The sequence below is a fragment of the Siphateles boraxobius genome, unplaced genomic scaffold (genome assembly GCF_051911475.1).
Source record: "Siphateles boraxobius isolate OS27281-9 unplaced genomic scaffold, OSU_SipBor_1 5, whole genome shotgun sequence".
Lineage (NCBI taxonomy): Eukaryota > Metazoa > Chordata > Actinopteri > Cypriniformes > Leuciscidae > Siphateles > Siphateles boraxobius.
The window spans coordinates 32,493,455-32,511,642 of NW_027509141.1; the positions used below are offsets into that span (position 1 = coordinate 32,493,455).

General features: G+C 42.0%; 1 protein-coding gene across 1 annotated transcript; it reads left to right on the forward strand.

The window, feature by feature from the left end:
- The first annotated feature begins 10,277 nt into the window (after positions 1 to 10,277).
- Positions 10,278 to 17,259, forward strand: hp1bp3 (heterochromatin protein 1, binding protein 3). The gene is made up of 12 exons (XM_077204001.1): positions 10,278 to 10,410; positions 11,061 to 11,139; positions 11,411 to 11,654; positions 11,783 to 11,918; positions 12,660 to 12,806; positions 12,895 to 12,936; positions 13,102 to 13,250; positions 13,932 to 14,022; positions 14,097 to 14,256; positions 14,476 to 14,587; positions 15,506 to 15,667; positions 15,916 to 17,259. The coding sequence occupies exons 2-12, from the start codon at positions 11,070 to 11,072 to the stop codon at positions 16,307 to 16,309; spliced, it is 1,707 nt and encodes a 568-aa protein (XP_077060116.1). The 5' UTR covers positions 10,278 to 10,410; positions 11,061 to 11,069; the 3' UTR covers positions 16,310 to 17,259.
- Positions 17,260 to 18,188: the final 929 nt, after the last annotated feature.

Here is an 18,188-nt window from a genome sequence, read left to right on the forward strand (position 1 = left end):
GAAGAGCACCAGTTGACGAAGAGGTTCCACTTCAACGCATAGACGTGTCTCGTGGACGACGCTCTAGCGGAAGTGATGGTAGCCACCACCGCTGGTGGTAGGGTACTCAAACCTGCCTCGTCCCATCCAGGAGCCACACGTGGAGGTTCCAAAGATCGGGACGAGGGTGCCATAGGGTGCCCCGTCCCTGAGAAAGAAGGTTCTTCCTCAGAGGGATCGGCCAGGGAGGTGCTGTCGCGAGGAGTACTAGTTCGGGGAACCAGGTCCGGTTGGGCCAGTAAGGGGCAACCAGAATGACCTGCTCCTCGTCCTCCCTGACCTTGCGCAGAGTGTGCGCAAGAAGGCTCACTGGGGGAAACGCATACTTGCGGCCCTGCGGCCAGCTGTGCGCCAGAGCATCCGTGCCGAGCGTGCCCTCGGTCAGGGAATAGAACTGGGCGCAATGGGTCGAGTCGTGAGAGGCAAACAGATCTATCTGCGCGTCCCCAAACTGGTCCCAAATCAGCTGAACCGACTGGGGATGGAGTCGCCATTCTCCAGGGAGGGGCTGAAGCCGTGAGAGCTCGTCGGCTGCACAGTTCAGCGCTCCGGGAATGAAGATGGCTCGAAGCGACCTCAGATGCTTCTGACTCCATAGGAGGAGGTGGCGAGCGAGTTGTGACATACGCCGGGAGCGTAGACCACCTTGATGGTTGATGTACGCTACAGTGGCGGTATTGTCTGAGCGGACTAGTACGTGTTGACCCCTGAGCAACGCCCGGAAGCGGTGCAGGGCAAGGCGTACTGCCAACAACTCGAGGCAATTGACATGCCACAGCCGCTGGGGTCCTGTCCAGGAGCCCGCAGCAGCATGTCCATTGCACATGGCGCCCCAGCCCGTGGTGGAGGCATCTGTTGAGACAACAACATGCCGGGAAGCTCGTGCCAGGGGGACACCGGCCCTGAGAAAATCGAGGTTCGACCACGGGGTGAAGAACTGACGGCAGGTCGGAGTAACTGGTACTCGGAACGTGCCGTGTTGCCATGCCCACCTCGGGACTCGGTCGCGAAGCCAAAGCTGAAGCGGTCTCATATGAAGCAATCCGAGCGGCGTGACCGCGGCTGCAGATGCCATATGCCCCAGGAGCCTCTGAAAAAGTTTCAGTGGAACCGCACTCTTGCCCTCGAATTGTCTTAGGCAAGTCAGCAGTGACTGCGCGCGCTCGCTCGTAAGCTGCGCGGACATGGCGACCGAGTCGATGTCCATACCGAGAAAAGAGATCCTCTGCACGGGGCAAAGTTTGCTCTTCTCCCAGTTGACCCGAAGGCCCAGACGGGCTAGGTGCCGGAGCACTAGGTCCCTGTGTTCGCAAACCTGATCTCGAGAGTGAGCTAGGATCAGCCAGTCGTCGATATAACTCAGGATGCGAACCCCTTGCTCTCGAAGGGGAACAAGGGCCGCCTCGACGACCTTCGTGAAGATGCGAGGAGACAGGGCTAGCCCGAAAGGGAGAACCGCGTACTGGTATGCCTGCCCCTCGAAAGCAAACCGGAGGAACGGTCTGTGTCGAGGAAGAATGGAGACATGAAAGTAGGCGTCCTTCAGGTCGATCGCTGCAAACCAATCCTGGGGCCGTATGCATTCGAAAACGCGTTTGGCGGTGAGCATCTTGAACGGCATCCGGTGAAGGGAGCGGTTCAGCACGCGCAAGTCCAGGATTGGCCGTAACCCACCGGTTTTCTTGGGGACAATGAAGTAGGGGCTGTAGAAGCCGGACCTCATCTCGGCTGGAGGGACAGTCTCGATTGCACCCTTCGCCAGCAGGGTGGCAATCTCTGCTCTCATGATAGGGGCATTGCCACCGACCAAAGTGGAGCGGACTCCCCTGAAGCGGGGAGGAGACCGTGCGAACTGAATCGCATAGCCGAGCCTGACGGTACGCGCGATCCAGTGGGACAGACGGGGAGCTCTAGCCAGGCTCCCAGGAACTGAACCAACGGGATCATGCGAGCCACAGGCGTCCCCCCGGAGGGGCAGCGAGGCGGAGTAACTGGCCCAGATGTGGACGGCATAGCGGCCCGGAGAGGGGGCACAGTTAGCAACCGCACCCTGGCAGAGGGGGCCAGGGGAGGACCAGGCTGGTCGTCCCGCGGGGGCCTGCTCTGCCAGGGGTCTGGCGACAGAGGGGGACAGGGGCGAAGCGGTCCGTGGACGGCACGCCGTGTCAACCGCCTCTGGGACAGAGGGGGACGAGGAGAGCACGGCTTGTGGGCGGCGCTCTGTGACGTCCGAGAACTCTGTGCTCAGAGACGGGAGAATCAGCTCTTTGGAGAATAAGGATTCTTCCCCGGCCCTCCCCGGGGAAAGGAGTGGTCCTGCTACCAACTCCTGGAAAGAACTGAGTCCCATCTCTGAGGAGCCCAACTCAAGAGCGCCGCTTAACCCGGCGTGTAGCGGGGTGCGGGGCTGGAGAGGACTGTGGCGTCCGACCGCGGCCTCCAGAGCCGACCCGGGTGAACGGGCGGGGTGGGAGCCGCGGGGGGGCGCCCTCGGCAGTGGGCAGACCGAGGGATCTGAGCGGACGGCGGGGCCGTCGGGACAGAATCAACCTCAGTCTGCTCCATCGCCGAGGTGCCCGTCTCACGAGCGCCGCTTAACCCGGCGTGTAGCGGGGGGCGGGGCTGGAGAGGGCTGTGGCGTCTGCCCGCGGCCCCCAGAGCCGGCCCGAGAACGGGCGGGGTGGGAGCCGCGGGAGGGCGCCTTCGGCGGTGGGCAGACGAGGGATCTGAGCGGACGGCGGGGCCGTCGGGACAGAATCAACCTCACTCTGCTCATGGGCGGCTGAGAGCTGTTGGGCAAGCCCTCAACCGCACCGCCGAAGAGGCCGACCTGGGATATGGGAATGTCGGACAGACGGGTCCGCGCGACATCCAGCACATCAGACAGGTTCAGCCACAGACTGGTGAGCATCACCTGACCCAGGGAGTGTACGGCCACTTTCGTTGCTCAGAGAGCAAGGTCAGTGGCGGCGCGCAGCTCAGTGAAGAGCCCTGGGTCAGTCCCGCCCTCGTGCAGGTCTATGAGCATCTGGGTCAGGTGGACCAGCAGAATGACCATGGCATGCAGTGAGGCGGCTGCCAGTCCCGTGGCGCTATAGGATCTCGCCACAAGCGTAGACGAAAAACTACAGGCCACGGGCGGGTGCTTAGGATTGCGCCGAGAAGAAGCACTCTGAGGACACATAGCATCGCAACAGAGCGTTCAGCCGGGGGAACCCCAGTGTACCCATGGGCAGCGGCCCCATCGAGGGGAGGAAAGGCGGATGAGATCAGCGAGCGGTCCCGAGAAGACAAGGGGGTCTTCTTGGACTTCGAGATCTCATCATGCACGTCCGGGAGGAGAGGTATTGGGGTTTGCCGTGGACGAGGGTCGGCGGCCTTACCCAAAACCCATCGTCCCAGGAAAGCATGGTCGTCATCTCCGGATCAGACTCAGGCACAGCCGTATACACACCGGAAGGTGGCAGCTGTGACGAGCCCTCACTTCCAGAAGACTCAAACCCACCTAGTGATGCTGCAACAGACATGGCATCTTCCTCTGTAGCTTCAACTGAAACACGCGGGCCACCAGAGGGTAGACTCGCGGGAATCAGCAGTTCACTAGCGGGCACCATCATTGAAGAGGGGGGCTGGGGACACGGACACATAGTCGGCGCCTAGATCCAGACCGTAACCCTCAGGTCACCCTGGCCACCAGCCGAAGATCGGGGGGTGGATGAGGGGACTCTCACTCTTGCGAGTTCACCGAGTCTCGACCTATATATGACGCGATGATCACGTTCCCAGCGAGAACATGAGTCACCCACGAGCGCTGTTCAAGCATGATCAAAGCCCAAACACACTAGACAGCGCTCGTGCCCATCAGAGTCCGATACCAGTCCGCTGCAACCAGAAATGCACGGGCGAGCCGTCTTTAAAAAGACGTGCCACGTGTAAGCTCTTTTAGTGAGAGAAAACTCAAGTGTTGAAGCACCCGGGGAGAAACGCACCGACTGGCAGACCACTGCAACAGATCAGCAGGAAGCACGCTCTCGCCGTAGATCGCCGTCACACCAACACTCGAGGTACTCGTTTGTAAAGCTGACAATTCAGAGATGGCTTGTGGAGAGAAGAATACACTTGGCTCCGAAGCGAAAACATATCTGCTTGCTGCCGGCTTCCTCCTTTTATACCCACGAGGTGGGGCGGAGTTACGCCATGCAAATTCCGCAGACCCATGGCATTTCTTTGCCATTGGCTCGTTTTGTAATACTCGAAGTTGATAGGCTTTCTAAGCGAAACCCCATTCGTCGTCATCCGACGTAACTCGGAGTGACAACGAAAGGGAACTAAAGGTAAATACAGCTTGAAATGAAAATATTTTTATTGTATGTCATTTCCAAACATGGCGTAACATCAATTGAGTTTGTAAATAAATAGATGTTTTAACATAAATAGATGTATTTTGCATGCATGCAATGCTAGCTACCAATTCATAGCTAATCTGTAATACTAGCTTGTATTTTTTTACAAAATACTGCAGGATTGTCATTTCCACCACCATCATTTTCAACACATTCCTTCTTGGGTGGAAATGACAAAGGTGAGGTGGAAATGACATTTATGCTTACAAGGTGCAATTCATAGATTGTGTGGCTACATATGTATATTTTATATATTGAAATGTACAATGCTAATGTATTTATTCAAATATATATTTGTTGAAATGCCTTTTCATCTATTTTTAAGATGCCGCGGAAGTCAACTGCAGAAAGGTCTCAGTCCTATACCAAAACAGAACCAAATAATCTATTGACTGATGAGATTAATGATTTGTTAAATTGAATTGTCTGTTTCAGAAAGTTTCAAATAAATGTCTTCTGTTTTTCTACATGGACGTCCATTCATTGTCATTTCCACTACACCCAGTCATTTCTACCCCCTCATAACTTTTTTAAAAATATTTACAAAATTCTAATCACTCATTAAAAACTTCTGCATAGTTTATGGGATAATGGTCCACTTAATGTAATAACACAAGTAGTTATTTTTCTTAAATGTATCTAACCAATCCAATATTATATTTCAGGTTGTGGTGGATGTAAGCTTTCAATTAATTTACTTAAATCCACAAATCTATGGTAATTGCAATATAGGTATAAACTGGTAATACTATGTGTGAAAGTGGTCTTACGCTGTTAAGAAATGATCTATATCATAATATTTTAAAATAATAATCAAATATTTACATGTGATGGAAATGACATTTGTTCAGTGCGGATCGGAAAATATGTCAAAAAACACCAATTTGTCTTATAATATAAGTGCGTTCTCTTATGGATCATTAAACTAAACTCGTTATATTTAACAGTTAGACTGTGACAATTTTGATTTGAACACTTTTTTCCACCTCAAGTTCACAAGGCCAAAAGTGCCTGTAGTTGAAGAACCACCCATTTACTGCATAAAAGGAATGATCAATTTAATCTTGTTAAAAAGTTTAACGTTCATTTTCTTTAGTTCATGGTTTGTTCCATTCATTCCAAAAAATACTAAGGTTGTATCATCTTAATCTACCCAAATGGTCAAAAGATTCATTGGTATTCAAATCATATAAGCAATCAAATGTATATTCATGACTGTTTGTTTACTTCTTGATTGATATGCATTTTATCGTATAACAGTATAACAAATATGATTTATTATACATTATAAATATTAATAATATTTATATTATAAATATTATTTATCAGCCCTCTTCTTCAGCCCCGCCTTCTTGTCCTTACATGACGTCAAACGCTCTTATTACGTTTTAAAAGTCTTATATTGTGTTTTTTATCTACTATTACATTTTTAAAAATCTTATATTGTTTAGTGTGAAATCAATGTTAGATTTTTTTATGTTATCTAACATAAAAAATATTTTTCATGAAAAGAGATCTAATAAAAATAAAATTTTAATTATAGAAATATGTTTCTCAACTACAAACCAACATTTGGTGCAAAGCTAGTAAGTTCTTTAATATTAGAATTATATAGAAATATATAGAATTAATTTAGTGCTTAATTTACAACCTGTTACTTGTAACTTTGTTACTATTTATTTATTTGCCTATTTATTTATCTGTTTGAACGTTTTAAAATTGCAAACCTAAATATAAATAAATAAAATAACTTTATAACTATAATAAATAAAAATTATATAAATTAAATATAAACTATGAAAAAGAAATAATATAAATGGCTTATATTATTAAAAACCTACGAATAAATAATAGTTTTGAAGGTTAAACTCCTTTCAAACAACAAACTTGTAATCCAAGGCATAGATTAAATATAAATGAAAAGCTTTTATAATATCATGATGATCATCGACTACAAATTTAGATCCTCCTCTTCTCCAATTTCTTCTCCAAAGAACGTATTAAATATTTTGTATGAATTATATGAAGTACTTCCCTTCCTGTTTAACATTGATCAACTCACACATCAGTTGTGGTAAAGCTCAAGCATGTTCGCTTGACGTACAAGAACCAATGAGGTTCATTCTTGTGTTACGCAGCACGTTTGAGCTTCAGCAAGAACGAATGAGGTTCATTCTCGTGTTACGCAGCACGTTTGAGCTTCAGCAAGAACCAATGAGGCTCATTCTTGTGTTACGCAGCACGTTTGAGCTTCAGCAAGAACCAATGAGGCTCAGCAAGAACCAATGAGGTTCATTCTCGTGTTACGCAGCACGTTTGAGCTTCAGCAAGAACGAATGAGGTTCATTCTCGTGTTACGCAGCACGTTTGAGCTTCAGCAAGAACCAATGAGGTTCATTCTCGTGTTACGCAGCACGTTTGAGCTTCAGCAAGAACCAATGAGGTTCATTCTCGTGTTACGCAGCACGTTTGAGCTTCAGCAAGAACCAATGAGGTTCATTCTTGTGTTACGCAGCACGTTTGAGCTTTAGCAAGAACCAATGAGGTTCATTCTCGTGTTACCCAGCACGTTTGAGCTTCAGCAAGAACGAATGAGGTTCATTCTCGTGTTACGCAGCACGTTTGAGCTTCAGCAAGAACCAATGAGGTTCATTCTCGTGTTACGCAGCACGTTTGAGCTTCAGCAAGAACCAATGAGGTTCATTCTCGTGTTACGCAGCACGTTTGAGCTTCAGCAAGAACCAATGAGGTTCATTCTTGTGTTACGCAGCACGTTTGAGCTTTAGCAATAACCAATGAGGTTCATTCTCGTGTTACCCAGCACGTTTGAGCTTCAGCAAGAACCAATGAGGTTCATTCTCGTGTTACGCAGCACGTTTGAGCTTCAGCAAGAACCAATGAGGTTCATTCTTGTGTTACGCATCACGTTTGAGCTTCAGCAAGAACCAATGAGGTTCATTCTCGTGTTACGCAGCACGTTTGAGCTTCAGCAAGAACCAATGAGGTTCATTCTTGTGTTACGCATCACGTTTAAGCTTCAGCAAGAACCAATGAGGTTCATTCTCGTGTTACGCAGCACGTTTGAGCTTCAGCAAGAACCAATGAGGTTCATTCTTGTGTTACGCATCACGTTTGAGCTTCAGCAAGAACCAATGAGGTTCATTCTCGTGGTACGCAGCACGTTTGAGCTTCAGCAAGAACCAATGAGGTTCATTCTTGTGTTACGCATCACGTTTGAGCTTCAGCAAGAACCAATGAGGTTCATTCTCGTGTTACGCAGCACGTTTGAGCTTCAGCAAGAACCAATGAGGTTCATTCTTGTGTTACGCAGCACGTTTGAGCTTCAGCAAGAACCAATGAGGCTCATTCTCGTGTTACGCAGCACGTTTGAGCTTCAGCAAGAACCAATGAGGTTCATTCTCGTTACGCATTACGTTTGAGCTTCAGCAAGAACCAATGAGGTTAATTCTCGTGTTACGTATCACGTTTGAGCTTCAGCAAGAACCAATGAGGTTCATTCTTGTGTTACGCATCACGTTTAAGCTTCAGCAAGAACCAATGAGGTTCATTCTCGTGTTACGCAGCACGTTTGAGCTTCAGCAAGAACCAATGAGGTTCATTCTCGTTACGCATTACGTTTGAGCTTCAGCAAGAACCAATGAGGTTCATTCTCGTGTTACGCATCACGTTTGAGCTTCAGCAAGAACCAATGAGGTTCATTCTCGTGTTACGCATCACGTTTGAGCTTCAGCAAGAACCAATGAGGTTCATTCTTGTGTTACGCAGCACGTTTGAGCTTCAGCAAGAACCAATGAGGTTCATTCTCGTGTTACGCAGCACGTTTAAGCTCAGCAAGAACCAATGAGGTTCATTCTCGTGTTGCACATCACGTTTGAGCTTCAGCAAGAACCAATGAGGTTCATTCTTGTGTTACGCAGCACGTTTGAGCTTCAGCAAGAACCAATGAGGTTCCATCTCTTGTTACGCAGCACATGAGCTTCCTCAAGACCCAATGAGGTTCATTCTTGAAAAAAAGAAGAAAAAAAAGGTTTACTTTGAAAGAGTTTCAAGAGGAAAGTGTTAAACCTAATGAAGCTCACATTGCTGCTCCTGAAACAATGTTGTTGAAATCTCTAGTTCAGGATCCTTCTGCTTCCTTGAAAGCAACTGAAACAGATGCAGCTTCGTCCAAGAACACATTGAGATATAAATGACGCCAAAAGAGCATTACCTCTGATGCAATTAGATCTAATACAGAAATTCTACACCAATTTCTGTGGACTTTTGTCTCCAAGGCAACAGTGGGCTATCTCTCAAAAAAAGATAAAGGTTTGGGTTGGCATGGTAACCACATAGTAATCTCACTGATTTTATAGAGCCAGGCATCAAACACAAATGCTGAAAGAAAAAAAAGATGAATATAACATGCTGAGAGACCAGATGTGTTTAGAAAGCCAATAGAAAAGTAATTTAGATGGAAAAGCTTCATATCTTAGACGTTTTTATCAGCAGGTTTTGCAGGATGATTGTGGGACGCCACATGCTGGACTTTAAAACACAGAGAGTGTGTGGGTGTTCAATACTTTGTGAAACCCCACAGGTTGTGTTCTGCACCGTCTCTTTTTTAGTCTCATTTTGTGCACCAGGGGAAAAAAACATGTCTTTATTCTGCATTGTCTTATAAACAACTGAATTTGTTTATGATTGTACTATGACAGTGATGGTGTCAGATAATAATACCATAGTATTTTCGACATATGAATGGTTAAAATAGTTGGCGTGACATTTCAAGTAGTGTCCTGCAGTGTGACATGCTAAACTCAATTTTAAATGATATTCAATGAATAATTTTATTCATTTAGCCTATATGCAGTTTAAATGTCCTAAAATATAAGTGAGAGATCTGGAACATTAAAAATTCATTTGTCACACTGCAGGACAATTAAGGCTATGAACTACTGAAATAAAAAAGCTGATTCAAAATAGCTGTCAACCATATTAATGTAGCATGATATTTAGGCCTAAACTTAAATGTGCAGTTTAGCGATTTCTGAAAAATGCTGTTGACATTTGAAATCCCCCAAAATAAACATTGTCAAGACAAACAAGGATCACACCCTTATCTTGATAGCTCTTTACAACAGAACTGAATCAAGACTGAACAATGACACTGTTTTCTTTTTAGAGCTGCAGTACAGAACTATTTCATCATGGAATTGCTTTCCTGTTATAACTGTAAAGCTGCTTTGAATATATATGCGTTATATAAGTAAAAGTGGCTTGAATTGACTTGACTAAAATATCTAGTTCTATTCATATCCCAAAAAACACAATTATTATCACCCAAAAACATGGAAATAATTTAATATTTTTTAAATTAATTCTAGATGTGTTTGAATATGTTTGTTTATTGTATATAAAGTAGTAGGCTTGTACTTGTAATCTCTAGATAATAATTTTAAGAAAAGTTTCAGTCAATGCATCGGAAAACACTGCCATCTTGTGGTAAAACTTAAATGTTTTAATGTGCAAATAACAAAAACCCCATTCACGAAAAAGACATTTTATTTATTAGTTTGTTTTTATAAACATACATTTTTATATGAATATAAATATTACTTATATGGGCCTTAATAATAGGCCTAACCATTTTTGCCCATGTTACACAAAATGTGTAACTATGAAGTAAATATAATTGTAAACAAGTAATTTTGGAATATCTTTCATGAGATAGTAACATAATAATGTTTAGGTTTAAATAAAAAAATATATATATAAAAAAAATAAAGTAAGGTCACCTCGTTGCTGTAGCTCACAATCATCACAATGGACGAACTGGTACTAACACGCGCACGCATGCGTCGACACGTACGTCCCTATGCGTACGCAGGAGGGGGAGGGGCGCGTAAACAGTGAATTCCAAAAAGGAAGGGAGTGTTTCTTTCAACTGATAAACCAGTACATCAAGGTATGCATTAAAAAGCTCATTCTGAAATTGTGCATTCTCCGTTTACAGACTAATTTACACTTTCTGCAGGCGCGTATGTTTTATTTATTCTTTTGAATCTGCAGCCTCGTGCATTTACCATTTTTCAGCTCAACGCAGCGCCATTACTGTACAAAGCAAAATGGACAAAATGGCCATTTTCGATTATATTGCGTTTTACATGCAATTCAGTTCCTGTGAAGTGGTAAAATGTGTGCAGGTGTGACTTCATGCACGTTATTCGCTGAATATATCAATAAAGACTATAAATTGAGCAAATAAACAATGGGAATGTTGCTCCTTTCTTGTTAATTTGCTGTGCCTTAATGGCCAGTGCGTTTGTCGGGGTGCTTTTCTTTGCACGAACTTCCCTTTGCTGAACAGAGGTCATGGACACACATCTAAGGTGTTCAAAACAGTGCATAAAATTCCTGTAATTTTGTAAATAATTCTTTGTAATCTACACAATGAAATGCTTTACAACGTATTATACAATGCAACATGTTTTTTTATTGAATTCCCAGTTCAGATGCATTATATATATATATATATACATATATATATATATTATATATTTATACATACATACATGTGTGTGTATATATATATATTAATGAAGTATTTATTGGCAGGTTTAAATCATGCCCATTCGCCGATCAGCTGCAGCCCCACCCAAAGAGGATGCCACCCAAGCAAATGCCCCTGAGGGAGGTACGTACTGCCCCTTGCATGTAACATCAGTCATATTGAGAAGAAATAATGACTGTCTACAATAGAACCACATAAGGAATGATTGACCCAGGAATAAAAACTTCTGTTCGTATACACTGAAATAATCCTTAAACAAGCTTCTAGGCACTGAAAATCCTCCCCTCTTCATTCAAAGTTAACATGTGACTTCAAACGAGTTTATAAAATAATGCACAAGTTGTATGGCTTTATAAAGCATCCTTGACTGAACATTGTGTTTTCTATCCCACAGATGCTCCCGCTGAAGGGTCTGCACCTGTAGGTGAGAAGGAGAAAGAGAAGGATTCGGCGACCACTGAACCTGCAACCACGGACGACAAGAAAACAGGAGGTGATGGGGAGGATGCGACTGCTGATGGTGAGAAACAGGCCAAAGATGAAGGAGAGACGCCTGACGAAGGAGAGAAAACTGAAGAAGCTGCAGCTGAGCAAGGGAAGAGCAAGAAGAAAAAAGTCAAGGATGTTGTAGCCAAACTGTAAGTCTGGCTGTTGTACAAAAAAAAAAGAAATGTCTGATCATTAAATTCTTATTTATAATTTAAGCATTAGATTATGTAAAAAGTGGCTCATTAAGCATTTTATGTATTGTTTGTTCATGTTACAGTGACAAGGAAGGAGATGACAAAGGGAAAAAGGTGAAAAAGAAGATTCCTGCTTGGGCGACCATTTCTGCCAACAAACTGGCTTCATCTTCTCTTTCCCAGCCCAAAGTTGAAGAAATCATCTTGGAAGCAATTGAGGTCTGGTTCAGAATTTAACGGGAACTGTTCAATTACCTTCTTGTAAACCTTCTGTTTGATTGTCATTTGGCACTTTTAAGTATGTTTTACCCACTGTTTCTTTTTAGAATTACTGGATACTATTACAGAATATTTTAGTTGTTAAAATCTGTATACGGTGCTGCAGTGATGTAAGTTCGCATCACCCTGGTTCCCTCCACAAAAAGACAATAGGATTTTCCATTGGCTTTTGGATTATTGCAGAAAACAACAAAAAGTTGACCAACAAAAGTTTATGATTCTCACACATGTTGTTCATTATGATAATCTTCACAAACTAACACAACTTTCATGAATTTTGAAGCCTATTTAGTTGTTGTTGTTTTTTTCATTTCGAATATTTAGCAAAAGCACAATTATAAAAACAGTGAGGCTGTTAAAGATTATATTTCCTCTTCGTTATGATGATGTTTAATGTTCCCGGCAACCTCTTTAGTCACATTTAGCTTGTGTCAAGACATGTAAAAGAGATGTCGGTGCAAGAGGAAGTGGAAGTTATTTTGATTAAAGATTATGAGGGCACATTAATTAAAAAAATAAATAGATCAATTTTGATTTCATGGAGACTTTAACCAAAAGATGGTTCAAAAATGCTGAATCATTTCTAACTCGGGTTTGGGACTCATTCCTGCAGCACTATATTCTTTGGAAATCTAAGACAAAGATTCATCTCATATGTGCATCTTTACAATCAACTCACAGAGTTGCAAAGAACGGAGTGGTGCCTCTTCCATTACCATTATGAAATTTGTCATGAAGAAGTATCCGTCTGTGGAAATGGACAAAAAGACCAAAAACCTCTACAAGAGGGCCCTGAAGCGATTGGTTGAGAGAGGCAGTGTCAAACAGGTGATTTGCAATTTAACACACAAATATTTCTTGTTTTATATATACAGTAAGTCAAAAGCCATCCTTTTCTCGTCTTCTTTACCCGCAGCTGAAGGGCAAAGGCTTCTCTGGAAGTTTCGCCATTGGGAAGGTATTCAAACGGAGTTTGTTTCTTGTCTTTGCATTGATGTAAGCCTGTTTTAAATGTGTTCATTAGTTGAACGTTGTTGAGATGCATGATTTTGGGTATTGTTTTGATGGTTTGTAATCATAATTATTAAATCGTTCATTTTGTCAATGTCATGTTGTTGTGTAGAAGTCGGCTGCGTCTGCAGGGACGAAGGAGACGCTGGGAGAGTCTCTGCCTCTGATCATCACCCGCCTCTGTGAACCCAAGGAGGCTTCCTACATCCTAATCAAGAAGTACCTGGAACAATACTTCCCTCAACTCAATGTGGAGAACAGGTCATTTTTGACTCCTATATCCTATAAAAGGATGACATCCTATAACTAGACTTCAGTTTGAACCTGAAAGAATTTACTTACCATTTGGTAATATTGGGAATGGAATAATAGCAATCAGAATTTTGGGTCCTGTGAGATTTTATAAGATTTTATAAAGTTTTTGAGAGTCTCTTCTGCTCACCAAGAAGAGATGCAGCATTTATCTGATCCAAAATACAATAAAAAATGTATGTTGTTAAATATTACTACAATTTAAAACAACTGTTTTCTATTTAATTAACATTAAAATGTAATTTATTCCTGTGATGCAAAGCTGAATTGTCAGCTACATTTTTCAGTCTTCACTGTCACATGATCCTTCAGAAATCATTCTAATATGCTGATATCAATGTTGAAAACAGTTGTGCTGCTTAATCTTTTTGTAGAAAATCAGGATTCTTTGATGAATAAAAAGTTCAAAAGAACAGCATTTATTTGAAGTTTTTCAACATTATAAATGTCTTTTCTGTCACTTTTGAGTAATTTTATGCATCACTTTTGAATAAAAGTGTTATTCCATTTCCATACATGCCGAACTGTACATAGTATACATACCATTAGGAGGTAATTACAGATTGAAATTGTTTACATACATTTTGCCTGAAGATTTATTAATGAAGGGTTCTTCTGTAAATCTCTAAGGCCTGACGTGTTGAAGAACTGCCTGCAGAGATCTGTGGAAAAGGGTTACTTGGAGCAGATCACTGGCAAGGGAGCCTCTGGAACATTCCAGGTTAGTTACCCTTCTGAATTGCTCGACATCTACAGCAAGCAGGTTTGATGAGAATCTGCCTTTGTGTTTGACAGTTGAAGAAAGCTGGGAATAAGGTGCTCATGGGTGGAGGACTGCTGGAAGATGCTGTAGTGGCCGCCATCACAGCCATGAATGAGCCCAAGACCTGCAGCATCACCATTCTGCGCAAATTCCTCATGGAGAAACAGGACCAGAAGAACGTCTCTTTAGTTGGTACGGTACACTCACTCCTCACTTATCGCACCGTAGGGCGCGTTTGCTCTCTGAGGACTGAATTTAGTTTGCTTTTGTTTTGGCATGCTTCTAACTGTTATTCTCAAAGGAGTTGTTCACAAGAACGCTGGTACAGAAATAGTTTTCTTGATCAGTTTATATTACAGCCACCCTTCATATATCTCAGATTTTTATGAAAGTATTCTTTCTGATTGCCAGTTCCAAACCTAAAGAGAACTTTGCTGAAGTGTAAAATGATGGGATGGATGGAGCAGATTTCTGGTCATGGACTCAGTGGGTCGTACCAGCTAAGCTATCCATTTTACCCAAGGTAAATTCAGCTCACCATAAACCAGTGTTGTTATTGTTAACAATCTAAAAAAAAAAAATGGTGATTGCCTAAACTAAAATGCCAAAAATATAAGAATAAAAGCCAATTCAAAATATGAATAAATACTATAATAATATTTAAATAATACTTTAACACTGCTGTAAGCATAGTGCACATTTTAATATTCTTAAATTTGCTTTTGGGGTTTTTACACTTGAAATCCTTCATGGAGGGGCATTTTAAAGGGTTAGTTAATAGTTAGTTCACCCAAAAATGAAAATTATCCCATAATTTACTCACCCTCAAGCCATTCTATGGGCATATGACTTTCTTTTTTTCAGTCAAACAAATATCCTGGCTCTTCCCAGCATTATATTGGGAGTGATGGTACCCTAGATTTTGAAGATGGATGGATATTAATAATAATAATAATGCATTACATTTATATAGGGCTTTTCTGGGACTCAAAGCACTTAACATAGAACGGGGGGAATCTCCTCAAGCACCACCAATGTGCAGCATCCATCTGGATGATGCGACGGCAGCCATATTGTGCCGAAATCTAGGGTACCATTCACTCCCAATATAATGCTGGGAAGAGCCAGGATATTTTTTATATAACTCCGATTGTGTTTGGCTGAAAAAAAAGTCATATACACGTAGGATTGCTTGAGGGTGAGTAAATTATGGGATCATTTTCATTTTTGGGTGAAAAACTAACCCTTTAACTGCAACTATTAGTTCTTAGCTCTTACGATTGTTTTAGATGAAACTTGGTGAATTGATTAGTTGCAATCATGTCTGTTGTCATAAAAATATGTGAAAGGTGAGACTTAAGGCATTGTACAAAATGAAGATTAGACATGATGGAACTACCGCACTTGAATTGACAAATTTTCTGTCGCTCCTCCTTTGTAGCCCAGCGGTTCTGTTTCCAGAAATGATGGAAAAACTCAAACAGAAGGAGGAACAGAAGCTCAAACGCAAGAGAAGTGGCGATTCTGATGAAGATTCCGAAGAGTCAGAGAAAGAATCTGAAGAGGAAGAATCAGACGAGGATGAGCCTCCCCGAAGAAAGAGGTGAAGTACATCACATAACGTCAAAATATCAATTATTAGTGCCAAAGCACTTGCTATTTTATACTTGGCTTTAGGGATTTGAACAAATCATTAACCCTGAGTAATAAACCATGGTGTGTTGTCTGGCTTCCACTTGTCGGATGATAAAATGGGCAAAAGAATCCCAAACCATAGACCAGAATACCTTAGAGACATTTATCTCGGCCTGTGTCTTTGCAAGGCTAAACATGCTTTTTATTTGTCCACAGGACCCAGCGTGCAAAACGGTCTCCTGCGCCTAAAGCTCGTCAAAATAAAAAGGCTAAAACAGTCAGCCGAAAACCTCCTGCCTCAAAGAGATCGGTTTCGTCTGCCAAGAAAGCCCCTCCACCAGCCAAGAAACCCATCGTTGCGAGCAAAGCAGCGCCTAAAAAGGCGCCCACCCCCGTTAAAGCCACGCCAGTCAAGAAAGCCACGCCAGTCAAGAAAGCCACACCAGTCAAGAAAGCCGCCCCGACCAGCAAACCTAAAACACCCATAGCCAAAAAGATGACAAGCAGGGGGTCCAAACGGCCGTCGCCCAAGGCAGCTAAGAAGGAGGCGACTGAATCTGCTGTGAAGGCTAAACCTGCCTCACGCAAGTCGCTTCGATCCCGGAAATGAATCCGCTAGCAGACAGCTGAAAGATCAACTGTAGCTCTGTAGACTGCAGTGATGGCTATTTTCTCCTCTTATTTTTGTAGAAACTTCAAAGTTTTCCTTGTCTTGGGGCCTCTGATGAACATAGGACCTCTTCAAAGTTATTCTGCCATTCAAATACAGGCATATTATGTTCAGTATTCTTAAATTACAGGTAAAGATGTAGAGTAGAAATGCTACTGTTTATGTTGTTTAAAACGTTTGTTCAGGTCACCATTATGAGAGTCTGAAGAAGCAGCTGTTGCTTCATCTCAGTTGTGCTTCAGCAAAAAATCAAATATTTAAAGTTCTTGTAGTCAATCTTTCTGTAGAGGCAAGCATTTCAGTTATTCAGTCTCCCCTTTCTCATCAGTGTTCAAAAAACCTCTCTTTGTAAGTTTTATTTCAATTGTTTTTGCTCATGTTTTGTGAAGTTAGGTCTTTAGCTACTATTGTAATCAAAAAAGAGTTTTGTTGATGTTGGTTCCTTCGTGTAAGTCAAAGAAAATAACGATTATTGATGCCTAACTTTCAGTTGAACAGTCTACCTGAATGCAAAATTGGATTTATTAAGATGCATTAAAGAAACGTTGGCATCCATATCCATGACTGTTGTTTTGTTCTGTATAGTCTATGAAGGAGAATATATGTTGAAAATATTTTCCAAGCAGATGTTTAAAACATAATACACACTATTAACCCGGTCATACTCTTGTTAGTTTATCAGGGGGATTAGATGTAATTTTATGAGCATTACTTACCTTACCCTGCATGCATGTAACTGATATACTTTTCTGTAGTCCTTAATAAAGTGACTATATTTGTACTTCATTATTTAACCATTGTTTTGTTTGAGTGTTTGATTTGATACTCAATGCTAAACCACTAATTTAGAGGTGTTTAAAAGGGGTTAATAAATGATTCAAGCTCTGAAACACATGGTTTGTGTCATTATCACAAGAGTCATGTCTCTGTTAATGTGAAATTCAGTGGCAAATTCTTCTCCTTGTTCTAACATGCACAGTATTTTGGAAGAAAAGGCATGCTTTAATTCATTATACTAAGTATTGAAATGTTTACATAAAACATTTCATGTCCTGACTTGTCTTAAAGTATTTTAACATTCACAAACATCAAACGTTTTTAATTTTTACAGACATGGGTACCCCCTGTATAAAAAAAAATATTTTCACCATAACTCTTTATGATGACTTGTATTAAAAACATTAACTAACATTACTACATAACATAGGCCTGACACTTAAAATGTTGTTTGTAGGGGTATTTAGAAATGTTAAAAAATCAAGAGCTACATGTTATATTATAAATATTTTCACAGAAACAACAATTTTCAGAATGTATCTGCTCATGTTTGATTCGCTTAGACAAAAAATCGTTCTGTTCATCTGAGCAAACAAATTCTGCACTAGCTCGTTTCTGTAACTTGAGTAATTCCCAAAAATGAATCGTCGCTGCATATTTTCTTGAATATTTCAAACGCACTGCTTGAATCAACTAGTTTCGAAATGTTGGATTGGAAAAGATTCCTTTTTGGCCTCTTAAAGGGATAGTTCATCCAAAAATAAATATTTTGTCATAATTTACTCACCCTCATATTGTTCCAAACCTTGTGAATTTCTTTCTTCTGTTGAACACAAAAGAAGATATTTTTGAAAAGCCAATTAATTGACTTCCATAGAATGTTTTTCTTGCAATGGAAGTCAATGCCTACCGTCAGCATCAACTGTTTGATTACCAACTACAAAATATTTTCTTATGAGTTCAAAGAAAGAAACTCATGCAGGTTTGGAACAGCATGAGGGTGAGTAAATTATGACAAAATGTTTGGTTGAATCCCTTTAAA

What these genes read in the sequence shown, in the direction of transcription:
- hp1bp3 (XM_077204001.1), top strand. Translation starts at nt 11,070, where the DNA reads ATGCCCATTCGCCGATCAGCTGCAGCCCCACCCAAAGAGGATGCCACC. An exon ending in AAGGATGTTGTAGCCAAACT is followed by an intron (nt 11,655 to 11,782) that starts GTAAGTCTGGCT and finishes TTCATGTTACAG; the next exon opens with TGACAAGGAAGGAGATGACA. An exon ending in GAGCCTCCCCGAAGAAAGAG is followed by an intron (nt 15,668 to 15,915) that starts GTGAAGTACATC and finishes ATTTGTCCACAG; the next exon opens with GACCCAGCGTGCAAAACGGT.